The sequence below is a fragment of the Patagioenas fasciata genome, chromosome Z (assembly GCF_037038585.1).
Source record: "Patagioenas fasciata isolate bPatFas1 chromosome Z, bPatFas1.hap1, whole genome shotgun sequence".
NCBI classification, from domain to species: Eukaryota; Metazoa; Chordata; class Aves; order Columbiformes; family Columbidae; genus Patagioenas; species Patagioenas fasciata.
The window spans coordinates 13,488,590-13,500,911 of NC_092560.1; the positions used below are offsets into that span (position 1 = coordinate 13,488,590).

Below are 12,322 nucleotides of genomic sequence, written 5' to 3' on the forward strand. Positions count from 1 at the left end.
TCTGTGTGTATGCGTACATGAGTGAGGACACACATATTTGGGGAGTGTCATCGGAGCATTGCTCAGCAAAGTGGAAATCACAGTTAATGACTTTTGCTTAACTCTTACAGAGGGAAGAGCCAGCTGTACAGTTTAACTCAGGTACTCTCACACTGAGCAGGAAAGCAAAAAACAGCCCAGATCCCACTATTTATCCAGTTCTTGAGTGGAATGACATAAAATTTCAAGATGTGATTGGCGAAGGTAACTTCGGGCAAGTCCTGAAAGCACGCATTAAGAAAGATGGCTTACGCATGGACGCTGCAATTAAAAGGATGAAAGGTAGTAAAGAGACACTGATACTAAAGACTTTTCTTGGTTGTTTATTGCAATGGTTTCTCTGTCATAAGAGATGCTTAGTAGCCCTCTCCTAAAGCTAAAAATATTAAAAGTTGCTAGTGAAATTGCATCAGCCGTCACCAGGCCAAGATTTGAGCCCTGGCAAAGATTGTATTTCTGCATGGTTAACTTGATTTATATTTCTCTCTAATTGTTAACTTCATTAACTATTATGTGATTTTCAATTTGTAAGTCAGTACGAACTTGATGTGTAAGTTCACCTGCAAAGTAGGAGCTGTTAAAAGATGCATTTAATAGAGACAGGCGCACAGAGCTACCTCGGGGAACAGCATTCACTCATCTTGCTTTACCTTAGCCGTTCAGAGAAAACTGTATCTATGTGTATGTATATATATATATATATATACACATATATATACACATATGTATATACATAAATATATATATCTATACACACTGATATACATACTGTGAGGATCACTCATTTTCTTTGTACCCTTTGGGCATGACTGTCATGCTCCAGAGAGAACCATAATACATAGAATACCACAGTAATGTACATATTTTCCTGCAATTTACTAGATCATTATCTGGACAAACTGGGAAACACCCCTAAGTGTGCTGTTCATTTAAAAAGAGCCCAGGTCTGCACGCAGGCAGAAATAATCCACAGTACACACATGGAAATATTTTTAAGCAGACAGTTTTTGTATGATCTGCTATGGCATTTTACATTCTCAAAAAATAAGGGAAGCGACTTACTATATGAAGATGCTTTCCTTCTCTGCAAATGGCTGCTGCAGATATTCGATTCTCTCATTTTTTTCCTTCAATTGAAAAGTCCTACTTTTTTTTCAGTAAATACTAATATATCTCAGCGTTTTTCTCTTTCTATTGGGACTGAAGCAGCAGTGCCCCACGCAGCCCAGAGTCCTTGTAATTAACAACAATATGGTCATAAATTCAGTTCAAAGGCAAACATAAATGCATGCACATTTGATTTTCAGAGTATGCCTCCAAAGATGATCACAGAGACTTTGCTGGAGAACTTGAAGTTCTTTGTAAACTTGGTCATCATCCCAACATCATAAATCTTTTGGGAGCATGCGAACATCGGGGTAAGATAACTCTTGAATACATATGCTATAGTTTTTTGGGGGTTTTTTTAAACACTGTACAGCCCGTAGAACCCACAGAAATGCCATCTTACAATCTGGTCTTTCTGTAACATTTGTTAAAAAGACAAATAAACTTTGTTTCAGATCTACAAGCCCACATTAATACTTCAGAAATTATGTTCATCAGTGGCTCTAAATTCTCCTCTGCACCTAGGAATCATGCTGTATGACATTTCCCCTGCAGTCTGGTTTATGTTTATTTCTTTTACACCCAAAGCAGTGTAACTGTCCGAATACTATTACTGACTATCTTCTACCTTGTGATATGCTCACTATGTGATGTTCCCTTAGGATATCTTTACCTTGCTATTGAATATGCCCCCCACGGAAATTTACTGGACTTCCTTCGGAAAAGCAGAGTTCTAGAGACAGACCCAGCATTTGCTATTGCCAACAGTACTGCATCTACACTTTCCTCTCAGCAGCTTCTGCATTTTGCAGCAGACGTTGCTAGAGGGATGGACTACTTGAGCCAGAAACAGGTCAGTCTTCAACTCTCTACCCACTGAAAGCACAGCAATTCAATTTTCAGGGATGGCATCTTTTAATGAAATCAAATAGAGATTTTAATTTTAGTTTCTACAGTACCTACTGGATGAGTTTTATTTTGTTGTGTTCACTTAGCCCTATCTGTGCTGGTTTGACTAAAAAAAGGTTAATTTATTTTCTTCATGCAGTTAGAAACCTTTCTTTTTCATAGCTAGCATGGTCATTATTTGTATTTAGTTTGAGAACAAGAAGATAACAATGTTTTCATTTTTTCTGGTCTGAGAGCCAAGGACATTCTGAGTGCTCTGCCCACAGGTGTGAGGCATCGAGGAAGGGGGCATGCATGGGGCAGAGCTTGACTGACACCCAGACTGATCAATAAGAGTATTCCATCCCATTAGTGTCGTGCTTCATATTTAAGGAGAGTCAGGATCTTCTGGAGTTTTCTGTCGTGCATTCTCTGGCTCTTTTGTTCACTCTGAGAGACCTGATCAGGGGAGTTCTGTTTGGGACTTTTGTTAGTTCGGCCTTTTGCCATCCTGCTGTTTTGCAGAGGCCTCTGGGCCTTTCTGCCTTTTTCCTCTGTTCTCTCTCTGGGATCAGCTGTTGGGACCAGGTGATATTCCCGGCAACTGGCTGCTCATTGTGGATGGAAGTTATGAGGAACTGCATTGAGTAACTTTTATTTTATATTCTATTTTACATATATATATATTTACTAGTAGTGTATTAGTAGTTTGTGATTTTATTAAACTGTGTTTATCTCAATCAATGTTTCTCCCTTCCCTTTCAATTCTCTCCCCTATTTGGGGGGCGAGGGAGGAGTGACTGAGTGGCTTTCTTGCTTGTATTGCTAGCTTGGGTGAAACCACAACCCTATCAAATGCTGTGGTCATGGGCAATCAAGGAAAAGGCATTACCACTTAGAACACTGTAACCAACTGCTTTCATCTTCAGATAATGCTTGGTAGTGGCATATCAAGCCACTTGTTTTGAGTCTTGTTCTTATTCTGAATGTTTGCAATTTTCAATATAGCACTAAGATAATACATGGAAAGCTCACAGATGCTGTGGTGACTTCTGTTTTTTTCTTTTTTGTTTTTAATTTTAGTTTATTCATCGAGATTTAGCAGCAAGAAATATCTTGGTAGGAGAAAACTATGTTGCAAAAATAGCTGACTTTGGCTTATCAAGAGGTCAAGAAGTCTATGTTAAGAAGACCATGGTAAGGATCAAAACAAACTGATACTGTCTGTTTTCCTCATTTTTTGTTTCATTGTTTCTTACTTTGTGTTTTCATATGGACAAAAATGCAGACTCAGATACTGCAGAAGTGATTATTTAAATGTTATATATTAACATGTATATATATCTATATTGTGTTTATGAATATACATATATTACACGTAAATCAATTGCATACCATGTTTATAATATAATATACAGTGTGACTGAAAATTATTTGTATAAATACGGATGGCAGTAAAATAATCAATTTTGTAGCCAGTTATAAGATTAGTAAAAACATTTTATATAAACCATATAATATAGTTTTGATGTATGAACTGGATATGTGCCTGCGGCTGGATCTGTACAGCTATGAAAATAATATTTTCATGCCTAAACTTGTCCAGCTGAGTCAAGCTGGTCTGATTCTATTGAATGAGGCCAAAGCTAGCAAGGTGGTAACCAGAGGCATGTCAGGGCTGATGCTCTGAAGATCTGGAAGAGGAAGATGTGTAATAAGCATAATGCAGTCACAGATCAGGAGTAACACTGGGTGGTCAAGGGAACAGCATTGGTTAGAGGCATCGTAAGATATTACTCAGGAATTATTTCCATTTTCTTTTCATGTTGGTTGATGTGTAAACTGTCCCTTTGAGAAGTAAATGCACAACTTAAATAAGTTTATTGACTTGATTAAGCTTACTTGCTTAAAGCCAGTTTTCAGTAAAGGTAACACACAGAAAAATGGTTGGGGTGTAAATTGCAATACGGCTATTCCAACCACCAGCAAATAAACTTTCATGAAATAATTTCCAGGGACGGCTTCCAGTGCGATGGATGGCAATTGAGTCTTTGAATTACAGTGTATACACCACAAACAGTGATGTGTAAGTATGTTTACAAGTCGTCCTTCTGTAACAAAGAAATATTTTTCAATATCAAGAAAAATTTGACAGCTAGGATCGGACATCCTCTCAACTCAAAAAAATCAGTAGTAGTGTCAGCATGAGTGTGCAGCAATGGAAGCAAAAATAAAAAACACAACGAAAAAGTTACTTTATTTAATCATCAGTGTCTGAACCAGCTCTGCATTCACAAGCTAATTGGATTTAGGCTACTACTTTAACAATTTTCCTCATTTGAAATCATAAATCTAATGCATACTTCGGAGACCCTGAGGAGCTCAGTATTTCAGTCAGGAAACTGGAAGTGATATTTGGAAAAGCAATTCTGCAATAGTGCTATTTTCTGAGACCTCACAGTCTAGTGGAAGACTCCGGTTGACAGACTCAGAGTGAATAAATTTTGCTAAAGATCTCACTCCTGCTTTCTGATTCTACATTCTCTATTGATACACAAAAAATAATTAAAAAATATAAAATAATTAGTCACACTTCTCTGTGTTCTCTGAATACTAGCAAAACTATCTACCATTTTAAAATATGAAATCTTGCTGCATTCTTGTTACACTCCATAATATCTCTCTGTTGCAGATGGTCCTATGGTGTCCTGTTATGGGAAATCGTTAGTTTAGGTAAGTATCTGAATTTTGTACTGCACGAATAAACCAATCTGAGCCAAACCAGCTCCTTTCCAACACATTTCTGTTTTTCCTGTTTCATTCTACTAAATTTTATTTTTCTTCAGTATGCTTGGAAATGTAATTGTCACATTCTTATTTCAAGTATCATTCTAAATGAGAAAAACGACCATCTTTTCATTGCACTATAAAACCTATGCCATATGTAAATATAACATTCAATATATCACATGATTTATAGCTCTAATTCAATGTTTTGAGTTTGACGGATGGCTTTTCCTTAGCCTTCCTGAGTTTTAAATCAAGACATATTTTAATGGCGATGGGGGGAGGGGCAGACATCGACTCCAAGTATTCTCAAGTAAAAGTTTTGAATATTAATCTTCAAATAAAATTTAGAGTTGATTTCTGCACACAAGTCCATTCATGATGTATGTGATATGGCCCCAAAACATTCAAAATGACCGTGTTACATGGCCTGTATGATTTGCCTTGGAGTGTGCCCCATGGTCTGCTGGACAAGAGATGCACACTGACGGAGGTGCACATTGTGTGACTCACCATGAATGACTGCTCTCCGATTTGTTAGCAGATCTCCTTACTAAATGGTTTTGTGCTAGGTACAGGGGGGAACTAACACACCACAGTGTGGAAAACCAAGAGTCTAAGCAACCAAATATCTGCAAAAACGGGCAAAACCAGCTTAACAGTAATAGCTCCATGATCTTCTTAATACCATGCTAATGAAGGAATGTCTTGCCTATTGCCATCAAGGGTATTGCAAAACCAGCTCAAATACAATGAGGTGCAGGTCCTTAGAGTTGTAGAGAAATTTAGGCCAGCACCACAGATTATAAAAGTTTATACTAGCTTTTATTTTTCTGTTCGATACTATGCATTAAGCAGTATGGGGAACATTACCAACAAAAATGTAGCTGCAAAATATTCCCTAACATTGGCCTAACTTACCTGTTATTAAGATAGCCTTCTTTTTCACTTCTACTATGAAATGAAACTTTATTAAAAAAACACTGTGTTGATGTCAATGGTTAAATGCTGCTTTAGGTGGAACACCGTATTGTGGAATGACCTGTGCAGAACTCTATGAAAAACTGCCTCAAGGGTACAGACTGGAAAAGCCTCTCAACTGTGATGATGAAGTGTAAGTAACTGCCTTGGTAAAAAGAACGAAACAAAATAACACATCTGCTGTAGGAAATAAATGATGTCTACAATAAACCAATTATCCAGGCCTTTTTTTTTCTTTCAGGGAAACAAAGAGACTACATTAAAAAAAATAGTATTTTTTAAAGGGTGTACAAGTGGAAATAATTACTTAGGTCCTTTCGTACCAAATATGCATTATATGCCATGAACCTTTCTTTTCCCAGCTCTCTGCTCCTGCTGCATATCCTGTTATTTATACACCACGGCTGGGCTTTAGCTCAAGGAGACCTTTTCGATTATTCCAGAGAAGAAAAAATCTATTCAGACAGCAATCAGCTGTGGAAAATGTAACTGCAGCTATGTATAAATCTATTGTCCTTTGAAAAATGGGGTGTGCACAATCTTCCAATAAATATGAATGCTTTAACTTATGTATCTAAACTATCAAATGCTTGATTTTTAAAGGTATGACCTAATGAGACAGTGCTGGAGAGAGAAACCATACGAAAGACCATCATTTGCTCAGATACTGGTGTCACTGAACAGGATGTTAGAAGAAAGAAAGGTAAGAACAAATCCCTCTAAAATAATTAGGCCATGAGTAGTATCAGTACCATTTAGGATTCTCAATGTAATGCACCCTGCATCACACTGTCTGTTTATTTCCTTCCCAGACCTACGTGAATACTACCCTGTACGAGAAGTTTACTTATGCAGGCATTGATTGCTCTGCTGAAGAGGCTGCTTAAAACAGGCGAAACCTTCAATAACCAACGATGCATTGAAGAGAAATGAAACTCAATCTGCTGGAGCCCAAAATGTGATGTGCTGTGTGGAACTGTGTATAGCTCTAACTGTACATAGCACAGTCATACTGTTTTACTACAGATATGTGTATATCACACAGTAACCTCTGCCTCCACAGGCTGTAAAAGTGTATATACTGTTCAGAGTAGAAACAGACCAAAGTCATGAAATACGCTGTTTCATATGCAGGGTTTTCTTTTTTCCCAGTCATGTAGATACAGTGTATATATACAATTGTTGTAATGCATTAGGTATTGCCATCTTAAGATATTTTTGACACTTAACAAGAGCTACTGATAGCAGAATTGGTATCTTATAGCAGTATTTCATAGACGTTTCATTGTGGTTCAAAGAAAAATGCTAAGCCTAATGCGACAATGGGAGTTGGAAGCAGATGTCAATCCAGTATACGCTCCAAGGATACGTAAATATTAAGTAAGAGTTTTATGTGAATGTTAAAGTGAGCTAGTAGAAATAATCTGTTCAAAAATTCTATTGACACTTGCAAAATATAAGGCATGCTATTGCTCTTTAATTGTCCAGTTTAACAGTCAGTGTTTGCCTATATGCAAACTACACCTATGTTTTGAAGAGTTTCATGCTATTGAAGGCAGCCGTACAGCAATTATCATGAAGCCTAGGATTGATGAACATACTATTAGGTTGGTGCAAAAGTAATTGCAGTTTTGGAATTTTAAAACTGTTAGAAAGCATTTTATGCATCCTGCTGGTTGTAGAAGCATTTTCCCTGCAAAAAGTTGTTCAGATGCTTGAAGAAGTGGTAGTCGGTTGATGAGACGCTGGGTGAATAAGGTTGGTGAAGTAAAACTTTGTAGCCCAATTTGTTTAACTTTGGAAGCGTTGGCTGTGCAATGTGCCATCTGGCATTGTCGTAGAGAAGAGCTGGGCCCTTTCTGTTGACCAATACCGGCTGCAGGCCTTGGAGTTTTCAGTGCATCTCATGGATTTGCTGAGCATCCTTCTCAGATGGAATGGTTTCACTGGGATTCAGAAAGCTGTAGTGGATCAGACCGGCAGCAGACCACCAAACATGACCATGACATTTTATTGGCACAAGTTTGGCTTTGGGAATTGCTTTGGAGGTTCTATTGGTCCAACCACTGAGCTGGTCATCGCCATTTGTTGTATAAAATCAATTTTTCATTGCATGTCACAATCTGGTTAAGAACTGGTACATTGTTGTTGTGTAGAATAAGAAAATATGACACTTAAAAGTCACACTTTTCTTTATTTTTGGTCAGCTCATGAGGCATCCACTTACTGAGCTTTTTCACCTTTCCAATTTGCTTCAAATGCTGAATGACCGTAGAATGGTTGACGTTGAGTTCTTCAGCAACTTCTTGTGTATTTGTAAGAGGATCAGCTTTGACGATTGCTCTCAGTTGTTCGTTGTCAACTTCCGATGGCTGGACACTACGTTCCTCATCTCCTTTATGAAACTTCTTGACCCACCACTGCACTGTATGTCCATTAGCAATTCCTGGGCCAAGTGCATTTTGGATGTTGCCAGTTGTCTCTGCTGCTTTATTACCCATTTTGAACTCTAATAAGAAAATTTCTCAAATTTGCTTTTGTCTAACATCATTTCCATAGTCTAAGATAAATATAAAATAAACAGCAAGTAATAAGTCATTAGCAAAAAAATAAAGCAAGAAAAGCACATTCAAATGATGTATAACATAATCACATTTATTTAAGAATGTATTGCAATATCAAACAGCAATTTTCAACAATGCAAAAACCGCAATTCCTTTTGCACCAACCTAATACCTATTGTAAAACATATGTTTACAATTAATGGGGATATACACGGGGATTACTCAATTTGTATTTCATTTAATAATTTCACTGCATAATTATAGATTACTACCTATTATATAAAAGAAGAGCTTACTTACTTTTGCTTATTTTATCCCTTATGCAGCCTGTAGTGTGGTATGGCCTCTTAAAAATAATGTACTGAAATGCTTCAAAGATATTTGGCCTGCCAGAAAGAGCTTCTAGTCCTTAGATCAGATAAATAGAGGTAGGACTGTCCTGAGCTTATGGTATCAAGTCAATCACGTGGGATCCTGTGGACTTACCCTGTTCAAACTTCACATCTCAGCTCACATCATGCTTTGCACGTATGTGGCTCACCAGCTAATAAATGACCATCAGACCACAGTAACTTTCTAGCTGGGTAGATCAGGTCACCCTCCAAGACTTGGAGGAAGATGCTAGAGAGTGAAAAAGGTTTCCCCTTCTTATACTTAGCTTGTGGGTGGGAATTCGGTTGGTTACAAGGCAAGGATATCACAGCAGAGTAATATTACTGGCATACGCCAGGCTGACTGAATTAGGAAAAGCACCAAGAGCCTTACTAAAAGGGACTAAGTCAACAAACAAGGATGATGAGAGCACTTGTGTGGCCTTGAGATAAGCAGAGCTTGCACTTTAGGTACAGCTGCCACAATTCCAAGTTTTCAAAGAGTTTCCAGGCTCACCGGTTCAAGGAACAACTTCAAAATAGAAAAAGACAAAAAATTCTACTGTATTTTTCATAAAGGACCATTTTGCAGGGCACTTTTAAAGCATCAGTATTGCATTAGCAGTCTGGTGAGGTGAACAGTAATGGATTTCCATGGTTTTTTTCTAGGCTGCTAAGTAAAGCTTGCTAACAACTTCTGCTGGAACTGTTCTGTTTTCTGTACAGAAATTTTCATGGGCCCAAAACAGCTCATTGTCTCACACATCTCTAACAAGCAAGTATTCTTATAAATGTTCGCCATACCTTCATTTAACACTGTGGCATGCATTAACATTAATCTGCTGTAATGAAATACATATTTTTTAATTGACGTTTTAAAAAATACACAAAAGAAAACAGTAAGCCAAATACACAGCTTGAGATGTCTCTGTTCAGTCTATACATCACAGAACTACAGCTATTAAAAACACCCTCCAGTTCTGTCAGTCTCAGATAGACAAATTGCTCCTATGCTTACGACATGCACTGGGTATCTCAAGTTCAATACCTAGATTTTACTGTCTGCATCCAGTGCTGGAAAGCCTGATTTATGGTAGTAGGTGGCATATTGTTTTCAGCTTGACCATTAGCAGGTTGTGTATTCTGCCTTCCACAGCACATCACATTCCATGTCCCCTCCTCCCCAAGTGACTTCCATTTGTTTCTTTGCTGTCAAGAACATAATGCTACCAGTGCCAACAGTTTTGCATTATTTCAAATACCCTATGTCCTAACATTCTTTATACAACTCCACCTATTTACACCTGTCAACATCTATGCACAAGCTTAGCGTATCATCGGCTATTCCTCATGTTGTTTTTTTTAATACCGCACCATTAGTTTTCCCATATTCTCTCACATACAGTTATCAAGCTCATACTCTGTACAAGTTTTTGGCTAGGAAAGAAAGCAAGCGTTTCAGACAAGTGGAACTGGCCATGCCTCAAGGAGTATGTGATGCAGAATAGCAGGTAACTGCGTACAGTCACCTGTTATCCGTAGTTTAAAAAGAAATTATCAGACACCTGATCAGAGAAAGTGGAACCTTTAAGAACAAAAAGGCAGGAGCAACACCTCCATACAACTTCTTCACCAAGCCCTCTCCCACTCACCATCCTCAACTTGCATTTAGTGCAACAGCTCTGATTGTTCAGCGGTCTGAGTGTAGACAAAAAAGTCCTCAACGCGTCCAAGAGAAACTCAAGACCTACAGAAGAACACAGTGTACTCAGCAGGTAAGCTAAAAAACAATCTAAGAACAGACATCACCAGCTAGTGTAATGCAAGGTTCACTAGATACCATGATGAGGGGAGGGATAACAAAAGAATCCAAAGAATCACCTTAACTCTGATTATATTGTCTGAAAAGTAAGGTATAACTACCCTTTGGGGATGTCTGAATTCAGCAAATCCACTCAATGGCTGCACTTCCGCTCCTCTGTAACAGAAAAAAAGTACACATCTGGTCTTAAAAATGATAGGGATATTTAATTCTTACTTCTCTGTGGACAGACAGAACCTCAGACAACTCCAAATCCAAACACAGCCCCTCTCCACTACCCAAAATATAATGATCAGGCATTTGCTGAAACTGAAATATAAAATGTTGACTATTATAAACATTTTGTCAAAACATAAATACCTGATGGAAAAACAAAAGCAGATGAAGCAGCCTTGTCTCAGCAGTATCCAGTGACAGGATAAGAGGCAATCGGCATAAACAGAAATCTAAGGGAATTCCACTGCGGGTGGTCAAGCCATGGAAGAGGTTGTCCAGAGAGGCTGTAAAGTGTCCAGCCTTAGAGATATTCAAAGCCTGACTGAACACTGCAGAGGACTAGACTGGGTGACGCCTTCAATCCCACCTATACTGTGATTCTGTGAACTCTGCAAGGTAGGGGAAGGGGAATGCAGAAAACAAGCAGCGGACCAGCTACAGAACATGAGCAATTAAATTGCAAGGCTATAGTTCAACTGTGGTGAAACCCAAGTTTGAATTCTTGCTCCTAATTTCCTCCCTGGGGTGTTACGTGACATTCCCAGCTCCCAACACACCATTTTGCTTTCCCCCAAGTCAAACACTGATTGGCCATTCCCATGTGCAAGGTGATGGGTTGGACACAGGGGAACACTGATTAAACAGCTGGAACAAAGCAAGCCAAACTGTTCCAGGCTCTAAGTTAAAATCCTCAATCAAGCAAATCTTTTCTTACAATACTTCAGAGCTCTCCCACATACTCGCTTAGTAGCACAATATATCACACAGGCAGTCATATTCCCACAGCAGGAGCTGATAGTTTCAGCAAGTCCCTCTGTAAACTGTAGAGGTCCAACCAGACCACACCAGCCTCTCACATCTCCAAAACAGAAACTAAGCTTCCAGCTCCTGAAGATGCTGGGTCAGGTTTTGCAGTAGGTAAGTCTATATCATAAAAATATGTGGGAAAGAGAAATGTATGCTTACGGCAGCCAGCAGGAGAGAGATGACAGAAATGAGTCAGTTAAGTCACTGTTCCAATTATTAACTTCACAGTATCTATATATATGTATTTTTTTATATATATCACTTTTCCATTTTAGTGAAATCTCATTAAAACCATCTCCTGATGCTGAAAGTATTTTGCTATTTTCACAAGAACTGAGTATATAAAATTATTTTACTTATTGTGCACAGCATGTTATCCATTTGGTTTTAAAAATTCAATAGTCAACTACAAGTAGTAGTAATGAAGAGTACAAATCAGATGATGAAAGTTCCTTGGATAGCCTATAGAGCCTCAAGAGTGACAAGTCTGGTCACTGACAGCAACTTGTTGGATGACTAACACAGGTTTCTCTGCTAAGTAGAACAGGTTGAACAGAGCAGACATTCCTCTCTTTCCTTAGGTTTACTCAAAGTGGAATAATAAAAGCAATCGTCAGTAAAAAGACCTACTTTCAAAGATGGGAGGGTCCATGAGCAAGTCTACCTTTCTGTAAAGGACATGCCAAATCCCATTCTCTAACCTGTAGTAGAGCCTGTATACAAGACATTAATATTGAAAG

At 38.3% G+C, this 12,322-nt stretch overlaps 1 protein-coding gene across 1 annotated transcript in view; it reads left to right on the forward strand.

Annotated features, from left to right (window-relative positions):
• Positions 1–9,431, forward strand: part of TEK (TEK receptor tyrosine kinase) — a 46,848-nt gene extending 37,417 nt beyond the window's left edge. Inside the window, exons 15-23 of the mRNA XM_065860381.2 lie at positions 111–321; positions 1,347–1,457; positions 1,809–1,999; positions 3,118–3,231; positions 4,050–4,120; positions 4,727–4,767; positions 5,839–5,935; positions 6,406–6,505; positions 6,615–9,431. Coding sequence (XP_065716453.1) covers positions 111–321; positions 1,347–1,457; positions 1,809–1,999; positions 3,118–3,231; positions 4,050–4,120; positions 4,727–4,767; positions 5,839–5,935; positions 6,406–6,505; positions 6,615–6,689 — 1,011 coding nt within the window. The 3' untranslated portion in view covers positions 6,690–9,431. The remainder of the gene's footprint in view (positions 1–110; positions 322–1,346; positions 1,458–1,808; positions 2,000–3,117; positions 3,232–4,049; positions 4,121–4,726; positions 4,768–5,838; positions 5,936–6,405; positions 6,506–6,614) is intronic.
• Positions 9,432–12,322: the final 2,891 nt, after the last annotated feature.